Source organism: Oryzias latipes, chromosome 18 (assembly GCF_002234675.1).
Source record: "Oryzias latipes chromosome 18, ASM223467v1".
Classification (NCBI taxonomy): domain Eukaryota; kingdom Metazoa; phylum Chordata; class Actinopteri; order Beloniformes; family Adrianichthyidae; genus Oryzias; species Oryzias latipes.
Window position 1 is genome coordinate 21,051,045 of NC_019876.2, and position 21,330 is coordinate 21,072,374.

Below are 21,330 nucleotides of genomic sequence, written 5' to 3' on the forward strand. Positions count from 1 at the left end.
AAAGGATACACGCTCATGCACACATGAATGTTATCTTACGGCATTCACATCCTGAATAAGATTTGTCTGAGTATTAAGATTAAATAATTTATTCAAGTTGAGGTTACTGTTTTGGTATTGACCATCCCTGCATTTTTGGGGTTTTGGTTGTACACATAAATCCCCAAACATCCTCTTCTCTGTCCTCCAGGAAAGGGTGGAAATGGTAGGCACTCTGTCTACCATTTCCACCTTTTTCTGGAGGACAAGTTGTTACCAAGCAAACTAAAAGGAGTACCATATTTTCCGGACTATAGAGCGCACCTGATTATAAGCCGCACCCATTCCGTTTTTAAAGGATAAACCATTTTGTACATACCTACGCCGCACCTGTCTATAAGCCGCATGTGCCCACATTGAAACATGTGTTGTAGAATGAGGATGTGTATGTGCTGAAACTGCGCGCGTGCTTAAGAAAGAGGAGGGGGCGCGTGCAGCGGAAGGAGGGGAGAGCGCATGCAGCGCAAGAGGGAGTGAGAAGTGGGGTGCGCATTCATGTTTGATAAACAGAGTGGAGGAGAACTGTAATAGCAGGAGGTTTCCTCCAGAAGAAAGGTGAATGATTCTTTATTAACCCGCTCTGGAGGCTCTGAGGGTCCAAACGGGGAAGTGACAACCGAAGGAAGATCCGCCTTTGGCAGAGAGTATCTCCCCTGCATTTTCCGACCACCTTCAGAAAGAAAAAAAGTAATCGCAGGAAAGGTTCAACACATGATATATTTACAAAGAAAGATGGTACACAGAAAGATTTTTGAAAGTTTTAACAATATACCTGAGCTTTTCTAAACAGTGCCTGTGACGCGGCAGTAATATCTTTTTTAAAGTTAAAGTCCTATCAGCTGTCACACACCTAAGGTGTCTAAATCTAGAAGTCTAAAATTCAGTGGCCTGGAAATTTCCCAGACGTCTCTGCAAAAAACCACATAGATGCATAGATGCTCAATAAATTGATACATATAGACCACAATGCATTGCAATTGATCAACTTGTCATTTGAATAATTTTTTTAATTTATTTTTTTATAAATTATTCTAGTGGTTAGTGCTCTTGCCTCACAGCAAGAAAGCCCCTGGTTCAAGTCCCGGCTGGGGGACCTGAAAACAGAATACCAATGGGGGACCTTTCTGTGTGGAGTTTGCATGTTCTCCCCGTGCATGCGTCGGTTCTCTCCGGGGTCTCCGGCTTCCTCCCACCGTCCAAAAACATGCTTCATAGGTTAATTGGCAACTCTAAATTGTCCCTAAGTGTGAGTGTGAGGGTGAATGTGTGTGTAATTGTGGCCCTGCGACAGACTGGTGAACAGTCCAGGGTGTCCCCTGCCCTCGCCCACAAGTGGCCAGGATAGGCTCTGGCAGCCCTGTGACCCCGAAAGGGATAAAACGGTAGAAAATGAATGAATAAATGATTCTAGTTTTAATTTTCAGAACACAATGGGTTCATAAATAGTCTTCTTAAAATGTTCATATTATTAGAATTTTTTCACTTCTGCAAATGGATGATGTTATTTGGCGTTTCATAAAAAAAGTAGTAATGAGCAATGGTGTCCGAATTTTATTAAACTCTAGGGCACTAGATAGCCCCGAATATCGCCCCGGTCATTTGGGGGGGGTAGGAAGTAGTGAAGGAATTCAGACACAACCTAAGAAAATGTAGTTATGCCTTTGTTAGACATGGTCCGTCCATTTGGCACGAAGACTTGTAATTTTGCTTTGTAGCCGGTCCCAAGCCCGGATAAATTGAGAGGGTTGCGTCAGGAAGGGCATCCAACGTAAAACATTGCCAAGTTAACCATGCGACTCATCCTCGAAGGAGAGGTTGTTTCGCTGTGGCGACCCCTGGTGGGAAAAGCCGAAAGAGAAAGACTTGTCATTTTGCTTTGTGTTTGTATTCATATTTCATCTTAAACAGAATGTTTTGTTTGTTTTTCTTGCTTTTTAAAAGATTTCCTTGTACACAATGACAAAAATAATGATTTACACTCTGTTTTAACAAATTTATTTGCTTCTAATTTTTTAAAGTTTTATAGCAGTGGTTTATAATGACCCATAGTAATTTTGTTTACCTTTGGTATCGCCCATAGGTGCGTAGCCAAGGGGTGACAGAGGAATTAAGATGCTTGGGTTTACTGAATGCCCTGGACCAGGACATTCCGGACCAAGTAGCCCAGCTGCTGGGAGAGCCCTGCATTAAGCTGGCTGAAGGCATCAAAGCCTACATCTCAAAGGTAGGATCAAAATAAGGAAATAGACAGTTCATCAATAAACCTGGTTCTCACCAAACGCAGAAGCCCAACAGCCATTACATTGCAACATGAATGCTTCAAAATATATTGTCATTTTTGTATTGTGGGGCACACCAGATTAACCCTTGTGCTCTCCTAGGCACTTTGACATTGGGAGTGGGGTCATCTAGACCCCACTAGACATTGCGCTGAACCTTTTTTCTTCAGTGATTTGTGATCTTCACTGGTGTCCATGGATTAGATGAAATCCTCTCCACATTTGTCATGGTAGGGATAAAATGCCAATGTAAGGGTGGGGTCATAGGATAGCACAAGGGTTAAGGTGCACCATCAATAGCCGCGGTTACATGCGCAAAATATCTTGATCGGATCAATGGTCGGAATAAAATCCAACCGTGTGCATGGGATCAGATAAACTTTTTCCGATTAGAACGAAGTTTCACATGGTCACACTTTCGGTATAAATCATTCGCACATGCACAGTAGTGTTGAAAATACCGGAAGAGGAAATGAGTCCCGTTGTAAACAAACTGAGTTGCCATATACATTCATGCAGCAGCTCGGTAATATATGAGACGATCTTCTAAACGTGTTTTTATTAATGTTATGAATATTATGAAGCGCCTGTTCGTTCATCATTTTATGTTTAATTCGTGTGGTCAGTGCTTTTTTATGTGGAAGAACGGAGCTGGAAGAAGGGTTAGGAGAGGCTAACACATGCTAACAACATTAGCCTTGTTTAATGAACACAAAATCCATGCAGGAAATGCTGCAATCTGCATCTTGGCTGCACGTAAAAATGTGGAATAACATCAGCCTTTATTTTGTCGGGACACGACTGGAAACACAAATCCACGAGATTGTTTGAACAGTTTCTAAGGACTGAGCGACATTCTGCTTTGAAAAGGTCGCACACCGCCCCAAAGCCCCCCAAAGCCAGCTTTGCTCAGACACAAGGCTCTCCTGAGTCCGGCAGCCGCTAACCCAGAGCGGCGGGACGGATCGCAGTCCGAAGTCTCCCACACATAACAAAACAACAAAACGCAAACGTAACAAGGCATCCTCCCCTCCCCTCAAACACACAGTTATAAGTCTGACTGCTCTGCTCAGAGACACAGATTGCTCGGTCCACCGGCACCCGAGCCTGGACCGCACAGGGTGCAGACGTCACGGGGCACGAAGCGCTCCTCCCCGACACCCCCTTCATGAGGGTTGTAAGAGAGGGGAGAGGCGAAGAGCCAGTGGGGCGAAGGCAAAGTGGCGCTTCGCACCGGGCGTCCACAGAGCAGCCGGTCGGTCCTGTTTGAGCTCCAAAGCCTTCTCTGGAGCAAAACACCATCTATGCGTGACGTTAAACCAGAGTAGTAGTAACACACGATCGGAATGAACCGTTTACATGAACAACGCTCGGATCAACAATCGGCATAACCCACCTATCTCGATCGGAAAGACATTTTGATCCGAACAAGTCTGATCGGGGCAGAGTATTCCGAACGGCGTGTTTACATGACACATTTTCCTTCCGATCAAGCGTTCTGTCCGATTACTTTTGCCCATGTAAACACAGCTAGTGAATAATCTATTTTTGAACTTTTGTCTTATATACAAGGTACATCGAACTATAAGACACATTAAAGTGAGATAAAGGGTCCGAGATAAATCTGTCAGTCAGTCGGACTTTATTAGCTGCGTTCGCAGTAACTCTAGTACTTGTTTGTGACACACTACATATTAGAAGCGTTAGAAGCGTTAGAAGTGTTAGAAGTGTTAGAAGTGTTAGAAGTTTTAGTAGCGTTAGGGTTTCCACATTATTTGTAACTCCTAACCGTGTTTGCAACATGTAAAGAATTATCCGACACCACTACACGTTGGCCGCGTTAGTGTATTCACAATAACACCCAACCAAACATTTTGACAGAGCACCGTGAACCTCTCAAAAACAAAACCTATAAAGCGCTCTGGATTGTTAGGAGTACAGTAAACCCTTGTTTTTCGCGGGAGTTACGTTCCAAAAAGAACCCGTGATAGGCAAAATCTGTGAAGTCTAAACCTTTTTTTTTTTTAACAATTATTATACAATTAAATACTCTATTATACATTGAAAAGAAAGATCAAACCATTTTTCACAAATACAAGTACTTTAGAAACATTTTTTTTAACAAATAACTTCTGTACTGTACTGTCAAATAATAATTTTAATCATCAATGTGAACAGAAGGCTTCAAATTGCGGAGATTAGCCCTGCCCACCGCGACCCGAGTAATGGGATTAAACGGGAGGAAATTTAAAACAATTATGAAAAAAATACAAAGTACAGTGGGACAAATATTGACTTAGGTGTATTTCACTGCTCTTCAGACTGAGCTGCTGCATCCTGACTCCGCTCTGTAATGTTTGCGGTGCAGGTGTGTTTGTTCGGGAGAAGAACATAGTGATTGGCAGTTGTTGTCGCTCTTTTTTCTATGGGTTTTAGAGAAACTCGAAATTGCAAGAGAATTTGCACTTACTTGTTGTAAATTTGGCAAGCAGATTTACGTACCTTTACAAATTAAACTGCAACGTTATTGACGCACAGGTAGAGAAGAAGCGGAGTGACTTTTTAGCCAATCAGAATGCAGAACAAAATACACTATGCAAATCCGTGAAGTAGCGAAACCGTGATATGTAAACCGCGTTATAGCAAGGGATCACTGTTCTGTCCCTTTTGGAAATACACTCAGGCTTTTAAGTGTGTCTTATAGTACTGAAAATACAGTAATTGGTTGGCAGCATCTGCTTGCATCAGCATTTTTGGAACTAATCATACATTTAGGAGTTCATCCTTTGTTTTACATGTACTGTATTGCCAACGGTGTTTTTCATCAATCCAAATAATTGAAATCAGGTGTTTAAATCACTTCCACATGTGTCTAAACTCATGCACCTAGACATGCTTCTGCAAACATTAGAAAAAGAATGGCCCTTTCTTGGGAGCTAAATGAATTCCAGCGTAGCACTATGATGGAATGCCACTTATGTAACAAGTCAAGTTGTGACATATCTACGCTACTTCCCCTGTTTGCTGTCAGTGGTAATCTAACAAAGTGGAAACGATTGGAAAAGACAGCCACTCACCCACATATACACTTAAATATAGTTCTCTTAAACTAATAAAGTATTAAAGTTTGACAAATTGATAGAATTGGAGTAGAAAGATGTTGAACTTTGCAGTTTCACCACCGATGAACTCAAATAAAAAAAGTTTTTTAGCTTTTTTGCACATTTATTAGGTATTTTAAAAGTTTTGCAGCTTTCTTTTTAAATAAAAACCTTATGAAACCAGAATTGCTCTCACTGTATGTTATTGTGATGGGGTAACATGCACCAAAACTGCACCTCATAGTGGTGGAAAATAAATAAAACATCACATTTGGCAATGATGCAAAGATCTCGTTTTCAGCTTGAGTGTATAAAATAAAATCATCAACAATCAGAACCAGACATTAAAAGATGAGAAGGTTTTATTCTTCATGTCCAAAGCCAAGTTTCATGTAAGCTTGGTTTGGAAACACTGTGCAACTCTTACAGCCTGCTGTTTTATTGCTTTCAGTTGTGATTCCTCCATCGTTTTAGCCCTGAAATTCAGTAGATGTAAGGATTTTCTTTTTGGTCAGTTGAAGTAAACAGGCAACTGAGCAAGGGAATCTTCATCTTTATTATTCTGGCGGATAAGAAATAATATTTAAGAGATCACTGGGGAGATAAACCACTTCAGTGGCCTAACTGCATAAATATACTGAATGGATGGTCTCTTATGTCAACCATTGAATTCTGTAAATGAAAATCAAGCGTGGCGTTGATCTGAGTCCCACCTCAACAACATTCCAGGAGTGTCAACTGGGCAGAACAAAGTACAATTTAAAGCTCTGTTTGCTCAACCTACCTGTCAATCAAAACCTCTCTAAAATGGTTTTGATTGACAAACTCCAAATCTCAAATTTGAGCTGAAATGGAGTCAAAATAGATGTTTTCTTTGAAAAAAACACTCATAGTGTTATACAACACTTTTACCAACTGATGCAACTGACTTCTACATGAATGTAAGAATATTAAAAAAGAGGAAGAGATTTTATTGTCATTGTACTTCAAGCTTTAACAGCATTTTTTGTTGTACCATGCTGGGTAGCAGTATTTTCAGCAGTCCATAAACAAAAGATCAAAAACCAATATGACTTTCTTAGATAAGGGGACAGGCATACTTTGTGGGCTCCAGGAATTTTAGTTTAAATCAGCTCCAATATCCTATTCATCCATGTTTTAATGGTCTGAAATCAGAGTCCAACGTGGGCTCTGACTGAAGCATTCTGAGACCTCAAAAACCCAACCAAACCCAATAAAACCCAACTGTACTGCTTGCTTTTGGAATGTTTTCATTTAACCTTGTTTCCGTGACGACTTAAATTCAACAGTGCATCTCGATCCATTCATCCATCTTCTCAAATTCCTGAATCCCCTTCGGTGTCACAAAATCGCCGGAGCCTGTCCCAGCTACTGTTGGACGAAGGCGGGGTACACCTGGGACAGGTCGCCAGTCTGTTTCAGGCACACAATCACTCACAATATCCCACCTAGGGGCAATTTAGAATCACTAATCAACATTCAAAGCATGTGTTTGGACTGTGGAAGGAAACCAGAGTGCCCAGAAAATTCAAGCATTCACTGGGAGTAAATGCAAACTCACACAGAAATGACCTTGCCAGGATTTGAACCAGAACCTTCCCGCATCCATAATCCCAACCAAATCTTGTCTATCTTATTGATCGAGTAAAGTAAACTTTCAAAAACGTTTGATCATAAGAGGGCAGCATCACAGTGACCACACGCCAAAGTTTCAGTTCCACCGAATACTGTCCATGCCTTTAGCTCCCTGTTAGCTACATGACCCGGTTTTGTGCTCTGGCAAAGGCCACCAATGATGTGGGACCATTTGTGCCGAAAACAACGGCAAGCATCTAAAATGAGTCAGAAACATAGGCTGCACAAGTAACATTTGATCTTCTAATAAATGTATTATTTTACTGTTTATTTTTTTAAATCTAAAACCCAATTGATTTTTAAATATTTATTCCTGGAAAAGTCTCTGTTTCAAAATAGCTCTGTTTAAACTTTTTTTTTTTCTTTTACAATTTTTTTTTATTTTAGATAGCCTTCAAAAACAAAAAGCAGAGCAACGTTGGCAGTGCTGGTTTAAATATGTTATTATGATTAAAAAAAATAGTTTCTTTCTTATTTCTGAAGTTTTTAATTTGAATGTAATTCTACTGTTTTCAAACTCTCTTGCTGGGAAACCAGCTCTCACACAATTTGTCCTCTCCAAAATGCGGCCTTCTTTTTGTGAAAAGCTTGGACACTTTCGCCATTCCTCCATCTTTTTTAATCCCTGTCGCCGGCCTCTTCCTTGGTCTATTTGAGTGATAAAATCCTAGTGTGCTGTTAAATGCTGTTGCTTTCAGTAAACAGGAACAAAAATGTCTAGCATTTGTGCAAATGCAACCAAACTAGCTGATGAGAACATCCAAACGCTTCTACGCTCAATTAACCTTGTATGCACACAGATGCAGAAACTTTCATTTGATAACCTCAGTCCTATATAAATTGTTCAGTGCTTAGCTGTTTCTGTTCTTAAAGTGAAAAAGAAACTTAAGAATGGTCTGAAGACTGCCACAGTTTAGGATATGTTTACATGAACATCACAGAGTTAGAAAGCCAATGGAGCTTTGTTTTCCTTTGAGTCCCAGAGACACTAAAGTAAAACGTGAACCTGCAGAGATGAGCTGCAGTGATGGATGAAACTCTGTTGTGTCAACATAAACACAGCAGGAATGTGTAGCAGAGCTCCCAAGTACCAACTAATGTTTAATTTCTAACTGATATTTAAATTTTCTTAAGTGGTGTATTCACACATGAAGGTTTGATTCATTTATTGATTTATTATCTAGAAGTCTGCTCGTATTGGCAAGTGTAAAAGCTAAGCGGATCTGGTGCAGATCAGGAATAAAACCATAGTTCTCCCAAGAACTATGTTCTTTTTTCACACGTAAACACACTCTTTTGTGTAGCGGCTGTCCACAGATAAAAGAGTGGAAGCAAACCAAAGGCAGGAAATGACATCAGTACCGTGAAAAAAAATGAGCGAGTCGTGGCTGCAGACAAGATGACATCATCGGCCGAAAACGGAAATCATCCAACTTACCCTAACCTTGACTGTGACCCAAAAGTGTTTAGAATTGTAGAAAAACTTTTGTTAAAGCTTAAATGGGAAAACCCGTAATTGTTAGGGCTACTGGTTCTGGACATTGATGTCTGCAGCCAGGTTCTCTTGTAAAAAAAACTGCTTTCAGTGTGAATTTGAATGAGAGGGAATCGGGGAAAAAGTTTGAAAATTTCAGGCAGGTCATTGTGGAATATTGAGGAGGTACAGGTGGTAATAAATACATAATAGTCAGAGAGCTAGAAGAAGTAGCCATACATCTCCAGTGTGCTCCTAGTTCACTTCTTGGTCAGAACATGTTTATTCAAATTCATAAACTTTATTGCCTGTATTAGTAACACATTTGTATGGCTAAAAAAAACAAGTTTAAATCACTCAAAAACATTTCAGACATTACTAAACACATAGCATGCATAAAAAAAATAAGTACAAATCTGATTAGAAACAAAAACAAGAAAACAAGACAGAACAGTTTATTTCAAGTATTAAAAGCAGAGGCAGAAGGGATGAAGGATTTCCTGTATGTGGGTCAGTAGGGTTCTGTATCATCTGCCTAATGGCAGCAAGTTGAAGCAGTGCTGGAATCCTTGATTGGATTCCTTTCTCGGGGTGTGCAATGAGCTAAAAATCCATTGTAGGTTCTTAGGCATGACCCTTTTGCACTGCTGCCAATATGGGTCTCCCTGTGCCTTGTAAATACAGGGTTGGGTCAGAAAGTCATTAAAACTCTCTGCCAAACCACCTGTGCTATCCCCCATTGGGATAAGCCAAAAGGTGAACAACATATAAATCAAACATGTTCAATTTAAAAAGAACTTGTTTGAAGCATAACCACCAACAATGACTTTCAGAACATTTGAAAATGGGTTATTACAATTTCTGAATTGTTCGTTGATTTATATTTTTATAGAAAAGAGAACTCTATTTTAATTTTTTATTCTGAAGCATATTATCATTTCAGGCCTACAGTACCATGGACCTCAAAGGCCAGGCCTTTTTAAATCTTCAAACTATTCAACTCTGTCAAGCTTTATATTTTACTAGGCAGCGTACAAAAAAGGTTTGGTTTCCGAATCCCTTTTGTTGTCCATTTCTTGCATAATCAAACCTAGAGCACCACTGGACTTGAGATCCATCTGAAGTGGTCAGATTTGAGCAATCATGGTTCTTTGCAGGCTCACATCTGCAAAAACATTTACTAAATCACACACAGTAATGCAAAACTTCTGTCCAAACAGACAATACATTACTTGTGTTATTTCTAATCAAACATTGTTGTCCGTGGTAAAAGTAAGTTGTGCCTTGTGTGCATATTTTATCTCAAGATCTCTCTCTTTCCCACAGCGGTGATGCTACAGCGAATATTTGGCTTTTAGCTGTTGATGTAAAACATCTGTTTTGACATCAACGATCAGGGTGTGGACAGACAAGCTGCAGATCCTTCAATGTTTGACCTTTGGAAAGCAGCTCACCATGCTGTAAAGTGTTTGGTGACATTATAATGGGGAATTGTGCCCTTTGAGTTTTCAATACGAAGAGCAAGAGCCTTTATTCTGACACGGTTTACCCTGCTGTCTAACAATTTATTTACTTGTGTGTTTATGTGGTAGAAACCAGTTTTTTTCTTTCAAAACGCAGTTAGAGGTCCCACCAGATAATTTCAGATGTTCATGACCTGTGATTACAGGTGATTGTTGGGGTTTGCTAATGCTATTGAGTCAATCGGGGGCAAAAAGCAAAACATTTATTATAATAAAAATGTAAAAAAAAAAAAAAAAAGTTTTGTGTGCCTTTTGAAATATTGTCTGGAAAACCAGAGACAAAATATTTCACGTTTTTTTCAAGCAACCAACTAAAGGATTTTGTTGTAGTTTAACAAATTCTTGATCTAATAAATGTAAAATAATTGTAAAATATGTTTAACACTTAAAAAACATGTAACTATATCGAGATGTTTTAGCTTGTTGTATTTAATGAATCAAGTTTCAAGTTCTCAGCATTTTAATAAAGATAACTGAACGGAAAGTTATGAGGTTTCCATGATAAAAGAAAAAAGCTGAATAATGTGAGTTTGACAACATGTTTATCTGGCAGGCACTTGGTTTTGTCTGAGGTCTGTTTTCAGCAAGAGAAGTAGTTGGCTTCTGGGCAGCACTTCCTTATCTTATTATGTGTTACAGTCGACCATTGAAAAGCAAATGTCAGTCACTGTTCGCTGGCAGATACACGCAGGGTGGGGTGGCAGCCTGTGATAATGTTAGTGATTTCCAGCTGATAGACAAACACAAAAGGCTCTGTGTCTGGCGTCGACCACCCTCTTTTTCTCCATTCATCCCTCCAGCCAAGTTCTCTTCCAGCAACCCCATGAAATTCTTCTGTCCCCACCCCACTTCTTTTTCACTGATAATTAGGGTTACAGCTCTTTTTGCATTAGAAGTAGTTAAAGGGGGCCTTTGTGTTGTCACGATGATGTGTTAAATCCTTTATTTCAGGCCTGTTTGGAGGGAAATTCCCCTTTTAGAAATAACAAATGACTCAAATCCATAAAATAAGAACACTTTTTTAATATTTTTAAAACGTACATTAAGGTTTCACTCTGGAAATCTTTTGATCTATTTTAAAAGCGCTCCCAGTTTTTTTTTAATTATGATTATGACTTTTTAGCCAAAATTATAAAACCTGAGTCATTTTCTAGGACATAATTTCTGCAGAGCGGCAGGAGTTCATCAGAAATTTGGTACGGAGTAAGCCTGCCCTCATTTCCTATCATTCCTCTGCTTAGACTGTCTACCGCTAGCTTACAGCCCCTCACACCAGTGTTTCCCAGCCCTGGTCCTCTGGGAACACTGTCGTGCAGTTTATCAGTCCAACTCAGCTCAAACACACCTGCCTTTGCTGACTGTCATTGGCAGGCTTTCTGCAGAGTTTGATGATGAGCTGAATCAGGTGGACTCACACTTCCAACCTAACATTAGCGGGGCAAAACGGCAAGAAATATTGGAGCCATCCAACTGTACAGTTTTTAGCCAGATGCCAGCTCAGGTGAGGAAAACAAAGACAAACATGGATCTAGTTGTCTACAAGTGGATGCATCAGTATGGAGTGGAGCAGGGACCTTGTAACTCGCCGTTGTAGCTTCTACGTCAAAACTACAAGCTTTTCCAAACTGTATTTTTTTGTCTGCTCCTAATTCATGATTTGAATATAGAAATGCAGTTTTAATCTTAATTTTCTTTATCGATGTCCTCAACTCTGATAAAATTGCTACAAGAACATGTTAAAAACTCCAAAAAGTTTAATAAGAGTGGGTTTTTAAAGTTACAAAAGTTTTGGATTATTTGGTCATAAAATAAACCTTACACCTTTAGTGCAACTGACAAACACAAGCAGCGCCAACGCTAGCCGAATGCTAAAAAATATTTATGGCCGTTCTTTTTCAGAATAACATGGAGCGGGTCTGAGTTGCTTGATTTACCATGTGTGCTGTGATGAAGCTGTATAAGAATGCAGAGCGTCTGGGAGGCTCCATGGAAGCCTTCAGCCTCTACATATTTGTGCATGGAACATTTCGTCTCCAAACAACTGCTTCACGTTCTCTCTGACGTCTAGGCTCCCTGAAGCTTGATAGCGTTTGGGCTGGAAGGAGCAGGACTGACCGTATTTACGCTTTACTGTATCGCCAACTGGTGCAGTATTTGCCATGCAATTTGTTGGGCAATCATTGCAAGTAGATTAGGTTTTAATTAATTTATATTTTATTTAGCGTATCTGATCTGATCAGGGACTCATGCAGGGAAAAAGGCATTTCAATCCACCTCACTCCATAGAATGAGCTTTTGAGAATTCCTACATTTCAGCCTTTTTATGAAATGTTATCACTTAACCACAGGTTCCCCAGATTCTGCTTTCATTCTGGATTTTTGTGCTGCCGGCATGAAAGATAAAATGAAAAAGTTGGCACAAACACAACCATGAGATGAAAAAAAACCCAATGAAGTCATCACACTGCAAGCAAAAACAGCATGCTTGATAAATATGTCTATTTTGACAGGCCGAACAGGGGAAGTTTGAAGCTTGCCACCTTGCAACCTTGAATAAGCCTGACTGATTTTACTGTAAATATTACTGGCTTTTCCCCCACTGTATTTTTAAAGAAAGCTTAAAATTCACATCTTCAGCTTGTTTTGGCCTAAGAGACAGTGAAAATCTGGGGTGTGCTCTTCCTTTGGCTGTTTCTTTTGGTCCTTTTTATGCAAGAGAGGTCTGAAGCAGACAGTTTAGAAATACTATCAACATGCAGTAAATGCCTGAATGTGCTGAAGGATCCCTGTAACCCTTGTGCTATCCTAGGCACTTTAACATTGGGAGTTGGGTCATCTAGACCCACTAGACAATTGTTGTGCTGAACCTTTTTTCTTCAATGATTTGTGATCTTCACTGCTTTCCATGGATTACATGAAATTTTTCCACCTTTAAGGCCCGTACACACCGGGACGAATATTCGCCAGGCGTTATTCGCCAGCGTTTTTCGCCACGTTTTTTGTGTTCACACCCAGGCGATTTTCGCTGACGGTGAGCCGAGCGAACATGCAATTTCATTCCCTGACATTAGATGGCGCTTAATGTAAACAGAAATACTCCTGTACACAAGGTGGCGCTGCGCAACTTTACGATTCTTAAAGTCGCTTTTCACTCAGAAGAAGAGAGAAGGTATTTACGCGCTTGTCAGAATAATACAAAGAAAACATGAATATTTCAAGCATCAGTAGCTCCAACTGGTACTTGGTAAGGGGATATTTTAGAATGTCCGTCATTATTTCTTTGCGGCAGTGTAGACGCTACTTGGCGTCTATCTTCTTCGCTGGTATGTGTGCTCAGCAAGGCAGTTTTGTGTTTGAGCGCCCCCAAGTTGTGTTTTACTGTAACTTCAGAAGCTCCAGACACGTGTGCAAAAGCGCCATTCTCATTGGTCGAATAGATTTCGACGCGACGCGTCGAAAAAAAAAAACGAACCCGAGGCGTTTGTTTTTTTTGACGCTTTGGCGCGTGGCGTTTTTTCGCGTCGGTGTGCACACTCTGCCCTTTGTTTAGTCACGAGGCGTTAAACGTCGGCGAAAATTTATCCACCTTTTTCATGGTAGGGAGAACATGTCAATGTAAGGGTGGGGTCATCTAAGATAGCACAAGGGTTAAAACAGCACCAAAACAAAATGTTCTTATTGAAAATGCTTAAAGTGAGTTCTATGATATGAACAATTTAACTTTGCCTTGGCTTCAACTGTAGCATTTGATGAATATGATGAAAAGATCAAAGTGATATTTTTTTTTTAAGTTTGAGACTGAGACTGTTAGTGTAGGTTGATGGATCCCTAAACTTATTTCTGTTTTAGCACAAAAAGTCTGTAGTCAAAGCTGCTTCTAATATGCGCTTTTAAAAGGTTATACAATCAAAAATCACTGTAATTTATTCAAATGAATACAAATTAAATAACAATGTAATTCTTGAACTGTTCAACCATAAAAAATGTAGAGTTATCTACTGTGTCAGACCATTGACTGTAATGTCTTCACCAGATTTCATATGTGAAGCAATGCTTTGCTGTTTTACTCAGACAGTTTCAAGGCATCAAGGGACACTGCATGGACGATGTTAAAGAGCTGAAGTGCCTGGATGCTAACTTCTAACTGACAGTTGCAGAGTGACCATATGTTAGAATGGCCAAACACGTGATTAGTGATTTTGCCTCACATGTGCATGTGGGTGGCATTTCCATTGCTTTGATGTTGTAATGCTTTATTGATTTTACATGCAAATGTTTTTTGTTTCCATTTCTGAATAGTTAGCTGCTTAAATCTTTTACAGGGAGATTATGTTCAGACTGGACACATTTGGTCCGCTAAAAGTGAACCAGAGTCCATTCCCCCGATAATCTGGAACAAATTTTCAGTCTGAATACACCCAAGCGCACCCTGGTCCGGGACGAGGAACCGCTCTCGGACCCATCTTTCGAGGGGGTTGTTTCCAGTTGTTTCTGAGATTCCTTAGTCTGAATGCAATCCATACTTGGAGCGGAACAATTGAACCAAAATGGCAACAGTAGCCGGTGCTCAAGTGATCTAATCACAGTCAGCCTAAAGGGACAGATGAGCCGGGGACAAATGTAAAGCAGCGGTTGTCGTGTTATCAAGGAGGAAAAAAGGGTCCAACCCCTTACTTGTTACTTTTTTTACATGCTTTTCTGTGTCTCGTTATGCAGCATGCGCTGCTGTGACATCGTCATAAGAGATACCTTGTGGTTTCCTTAACAGAATTACTTTAACCCTTGTGCTGTCCTAGGCACTTAAAATTGGGAGTTGGGTCATCTAGACCCACTAGACAGTGCTCTGAACCTTTTTTCTTCAATGATTTGTGATCTTCACTGGTGTCCATGGATTACATGACATCTTTCCACCTTTATCCACCTTTGTCATGACACCCCACCCTTACACGTCAATGTAAGGGTGGGGTCATCTAAGATAGCACAAAGGTTAATACAATGCCAGTCTGAACCAACTGTAAAGTCAAATTCAAACCTGCTGAAAAAAAGATAGATCTACTAAAGGGGAGCAGCTTGACTAAAAACGTTTTGTTTTTTTCTAATTCTGCCTTTAGTGGATTCATTCTTACATAAAATCATAAAAAAAACAGCCCAAAGACATGATAAGGTTTTGGATTCTTGTCATTGACAAAGTTTTAGTGCTCTGACGAGGGGGGCTTTTTTTCAGCTTAACATCGGTTCTGAATGTTACAAAGGCACTAATAATAAAGTTTCATTCAAAATGAATTCATGCCTGTTATTATATTTATAAAATACAGTTTTTATAAATGTTCTGTGAATTCATTTTGTTGTATTTATCCACCACGTCTTAACCCTCACACGGACCGCCACCTCTCCGTCACAAAAATCTGTTCATAAGCTCGCCGCCATGGCTGCATGTGGGAGGAGCTTCCACGTAATGTTTTTAGCCTGATTACTCCGTTACTTAACTTCTAACGCTGTTAGTAACGCAGTTATACTTTAACGCCGTTACTCCCAACACTGAACGTTCAGTTGATGCTGTAAGTCCAACAGGTTTATCCTCCAGTTCTGTCTTGATCCCGTTAAACATCGTCACATGTCCCGTTGCTTCATCAGCCAAAAGTAAACGTTACAGTTACATGGAGGCGTTAGCAGAATGCAGCAGAGGTTTTGGAAGCTACCACTAGCTTACAAAACACGGGGGTAATTTGAAGAAGTTAGGGGGGTGAGGGCGCTTCTCAGGGCGCATGCACTTGTTTTGTTTTTTCTCTCCTCTTTGCTGTCTGCCATCTTCACCTAAGATTCAAGATTCAGATTCAAGGTTTTCATTGCCCATATACTACATCGGAATTTTTCTTTGGCATCTCTCAGGTCAGGGTGACTATAAAAAGGACAAAATTTGAAAAGAAATCAAATAAAATAAAAATTAGACAACGAGAGTACAAAGTATAAAATATAAATATGAATAAATAAATATGAATATCGCAGCGTCCCAATCTCTCAGATGAATTATTGCACATGTGGAGTTAATTGTTAATTGCACTTAGTGTCCTAGCTGGATGGCATGTCTTATGATTTAGTTCAGTCTGCCCTCTGTGATGTCCTGTGCCAGCATTCTGATTGTTGTTGGGAAAAAGCTGTCGTGGAAGCTTGTGGTGTGTGCGTGGATGCTTTCAGGCCTGCGACGTCTGAGGTTGTGGCCTGAGTCCACACACTGGATCAATGCGTGGGTGGGGTGGTGTCTGTCTTTGATGATCTTCATTGCTCTCCATATGCTCCGCTGTCTGTAGATGGTCTCGATGGATGGAAGGTTGCAAGCTATAATTTTGCCAGCTGTGTTGATGACCCTCTGCAGCATCTTTCTCTTTTATGGTGGTGTTTCCAAACCAGGCTGTTAGTCCGCTGGTGAGGATGCTTTCCACACGCCCCCTGTAGGCTTGGGTGAGGGTTCTGCACTTGAGTCCCGCCTTCTTCAGCAGCCTGATGAAGTACAGCCTCTGCTGGGCTTTCTTCACTGTGGCAACAGTGTTCCTTTCCCAGCTGAGGCTGTTAGTGATCTGCAGACCCAGGAACCGGTGGCAGTCGGTCCGCTCCTCCACAGTCCCGTTGATGATGAGAGGCTGATGTGGCGGTGCTTTCCTTCTGTAGTCCACGATTATTTCTGCGCCTTGCGAGAGACCAGCGGGCTGACCTTACTCCGAACAAGGGAAGCCCAAGAAAGAAGAGAGCTGAGAAAATCAAATCTTGGATTTTTTTTAAAAATGAATCATCTGAAACAACAAATTCAAGACTAATCGATGAAATCTATGTATACATAAAACGCCCAGGCCTGGAGAAGAAAAATAAAATCGAAGAGGACTTTGTCTGTTTATTCTAACACTGAGTTCCATACCAGTTGACTCTAAATAGCAGTTTAATTTAAGATAACGATTCAGTAGGAATGTGGCTTAGAACAGAACAGTATCCGATCTGTCTAGCAATGAGTCTGTGACTGAACTGAGCTTTCCTCACAAGACCAAGCTCTTGATAGAGTCTAAAAGCTTTTCAGAGTGCAGTCTACATCTCAACTCGCTGAGCTGCTAAGGCCTGCTGAACCGAACCATAAATACAACAACTTTGTTTTGGTCCAATCCAAATTTAAACCAGCCGAGATCCAATGCCCATTCCAAATCTTTTAACAGGTTTGGAGCAAACAATCTACCGAAGCAGAAAATCAACTGAAAGCTCCTACAATTTAAAAGGATTTTCAGAAATTGTTCCTGAAATGATAGAATAATTATCGCATCAAGTGCAAGACCGCAATGATTGTTTATCTGAAGGTGCGTAGCTCCACCCCCTCTGGGTTTCTGGACAAGGGGTGGAGCGTTCATCACACACATTTATAAAAAAAAAAATCTTCTAGCAAAAAGTTAAAAAAAATTATCCCCCCAAAAAAATCTTAATGTGTTAGCAAACTAACAGACTTTTGATGCAAATGCGCAATCACTCTGTATTTTCTGACCCAGTTGTGGTTTTGCTCAGTCTTTTGTGTTTGTATGAGCGCAAAGCATCGACCTGGTATGCACATGCGGGCTTCTGTAATCCAGCAAGCAGGAAAAGAATCTGATTTTCTGTGGCCGATCTTTAGTTTTTTGGCTTTATTCAAGTTTAAAATATTTTTTAGAATGTTTTAAAGGGTAAATACCTGTGAAAAGAAAAAGCTGGCAGACTGAACAAAGAAAAATTTTAAAGAGAAAAAAACTGAGGCTTTGGAGAACAAATGTCACTACAGAACCAGATCGATCAAGTTTATTTTCCTAACTTTTTCTGCAGAGAAACCTGGTAGCCCCAGAGTACAAGCATGCAGGACAATGTAAATACATGTACTGAACAAAGAAGGTATTATGTTGGTGGTGTCTAAACAGTCACCCTGGTTGTGAAAATGTTCTGTGAAACTGCGTAACAATTGACAGGAAGAAAGTGAAGTTTGGAAACAAGCAAAAGTGGACTTGAAAGGCAGTTATGGGCAATACCTGCCTCCTTTTTTATTCTGTGTAAATTCCACTGCTTCCTTGAGTGGACGCGGCATTTTTCTGGCAGGAAGCTCCCACAGTAAACAGACCACTTATCTTAAGCTGGCATAAAGTAGGCCACTGGTACATTACCTATCATAAAACCTCCCCTTTCTGCTTTTCACTGATAAACTGCAGCTGAATAAGTGCTGTCAGGCTGCAAAGTCGATAAATCATTGTCAGATGACTAAAGGCATGCACAGTTCAGAATATCAAATCCATATGGCCAAAAAATTGATATGAAATATACTTTAGAGTCTACATTATGGACTCACAGACAATTCAATTAGTGGCTCTTGAATAAACAGACATTTTCCAATTGTGATCAATTTGAACTTATAGCCGTTTGAATAAAGTTCTATTTTTTTGAAAGTGACATTTTTAAGATTTATTTTTTACTAGACTAAGCTAGGCTGTAAATAGGCATCTAATGCATACATTTTCCCTAAATTGATAGTTTTTGTTTTGTTAAAACAAAGGACTTCAAAGAAAAATCAAATTGTCAGAAGCATTTTTGTGTGAAGCCGCTCGGTAAATCAAAGCGTGAAGGGAGATCTCTTCATCATTAATCTCAGGAAACTCCATGCCAAAAGGAGGCTAAACATAATCCACGACTGCTCGCCCTCTCATCCAGGGCAGCCCCTCAAAAATAAGGTCATCTTCTTGAGGAGATTTCCAGACAAGTTGTGAGGCGATTCGAAGGTCCAACTGAACAAAGGACACATGTAGCCTCTTTATGCCTTAGTCACAATTCCTCTTATAAGGGAATGTGGGCTGTCTTCAGTTAGAAAATGGGCAAACCTGTACAGGTGACACGCAGGAAATATCAAGGTCGCAGACCAATCGCTTAACACATTCAGCAAAAATGTTCATGTCATGTTTTCAACAGGCATGCTGGACACGACAGGTCATAGTGAACACTAAATACTTAAGAGTAATTAGGGACTTTTAGAATTCAGGATATTAAATAATCAGTGCATAGTTTTTGTGGGCAAAACCATAGGTGCATTTACTCAACTGCATACTCTGTGTGTGTCTGTGTGTGTGTGCATTTTTTTCATTAATATTTATTGAAAATATGTAAGAATTCTTCCTGAGGATAATCAATAAGCATTCTATTTTGTTACTTGAAGACCATATCTGCGATGTGTAGGGATGATTACTGGAATAATATGAAAATGCATTCCTGGTGATGATCAATGAATATCACATGTTACTTGATGTGTGATTCATCTTATTGTTTACCAAAATCATAAAACAAATGTTTTCTGAGGATAATCAATAATCAATGAGCACTTAGTTTTGTTACTTGACAAGAAAATCTGCACTTGATCTGATCAAAGCCAGATTATGAAAACTATGTAAAACTATAAACTATGAAATAATTCAGTAGTGTGGAATTATATACACTTGCTTCCTCGCATTTCTTTTCAAGCAATAAATCAGCTCAGATTTGACCTAAATTGTTTTTGTTTCGCTTTTTTTGAATGCATTTCATATTTCTGTAATGTATTTGATTAACCTGTGTGATTTTTTTCTTGTATTGTCTACAACTTATGCTTGAAACAAACCAATAAATTAAATCAAATCTGTAATTGTTTCTTTTGTGTTTTAACAAAATCAAATTAATTCCGGTAGCCTGATTTTATCTCCAAGAAAACCTTAAAAAAACAACCCATTTACCTATAGTAAAACTAAAATTACCTTGTGTTTTTAACAAGGAAACAAATGTAAGAAAAACATAAAAAATAAACTCTAACATTAAGTAAAATCACCAAGCATGTCTGCATTTCTTAGTGTCTCTGGCAGTTTTTAGGTGATTTTTGAGGCTTTTCCACTTAGTTTCACACATTTTCTGACCAGCATATGAGCCTTAGTGAGCCGTGGTAAAATTCAGTAATAGCTTAAGAGTCTCACTTGGTGCTTTTAAGGCTAAAGGGGTTTTCAAAGTGGTCTTAAAAAGCAGCAATGGATAAAAAATACGGTAACATCTTAAGTCTTAACATGCATGCCCTTTTAGGGAGCTACTTAAGTTGACATCAAAATATTGGATTAAATTTTCGTACAAGGTACATAGGCTTTTTCCTTTTCTCCTTTTTTCTTTGTCTTTTTCTCTCATGTTTTGTGATTTTTTGTTTAACAACTTAGCAAACAGATAGAAGCTGTAACGGTTTGTAATCTATCTTTTCAAACAACTCTGAAGGAACTGGTATTGGCTTATAGGCCAATAACTACTATTAGCAGGCCTTGAAGCAGAGAAAAAGGCCTTCTGACATTGATTTTTCATCTTATGTCAGTGTAACAACCTTCTTTTTTTGGTCAATATTCTGTACCAGGTCTCATTTGTTGTACTTTTAGGTCTGGTGGGAATAACGTTTAAGCATTTCTATCTATTTCCAAACCTTTTCCTTTTCAACAGCAGCCTTGTCCCACGTTCACACAAACAGCTTGTACATGTTGTTTGTTTCTCTGCTCCATCAAGCGCTAACCTGATTCATTAAACCAGTTTGAGTTAAAGTCCCCCATTAGGTAAACTGCCATTCTATCAAATGGTTTAAGAGTTTCAGACAAGGGACAGAGGAAGTCATTAGCTTTATCTTAGCAGGATCTCTAAATAGCATGGACGATGTTTGGTATGGTAAAGGGTTGCCACGCAGGAATCCAGGGTTCAATTCCGGGGGGGGGGGAATAAACAATGGTACACGGGGGCAATTACCATATCAGTGGTGAGCAATAAACATCACCTTGTGGGGGTCCTTGGGCAAGACCCTTAACGCTACCGCCTACCAGTATGAATGTGTGTGAATGATCCCGGTGCGTAAGCGCGAACTGGCAGCCACGCCTCTACCATCTCCAAGTAGGAATGAAGAGCGAATGAATAATGCACACAATGGAAGCGCTTCGAGCGTCTGGAAAAGTGCAGATAAATCCAATCCATGATTATTATTATTATTATTAAGATGAACCTAACACATCAAGATGAAAATTCATTTGCTCTGGTTTCTGTTGGAGATAATTGTTCCTGAATTCAAGGTTGCAGTGAATTAGTAAGTGTTTCAGCTATTGAGTCTGCTGCAGATGTTTCTATATCCTCTGAAAATGCCTTAAAGCATTGTTTTTGGATTTGATAGTTGTCAATAACAAGTTTGGTTGCTGCTGAAAAATCTGTTGGTTGTACACACATGATCC

At 39.7% G+C, this 21,330-nt stretch overlaps 1 protein-coding gene across 1 annotated transcript in view; it reads left to right on the top strand.

Moving 5' to 3' along the window:
• The window catches only part of LOC101158803 (tumor necrosis factor ligand superfamily member 10), a 63,126-nt gene that overhangs the window by 29,374 nt on the left and 12,422 nt on the right, over positions 1 to 21,330 (top strand). Inside the window, exon 2 of the mRNA XM_011487639.3 lies at positions 2,120 to 2,263. Within this exon, the coding sequence (XP_011485941.1) occupies positions 2,120 to 2,263 (144 nt within the window). The remainder of the gene's footprint in view (positions 1 to 2,119; positions 2,264 to 21,330) is intronic.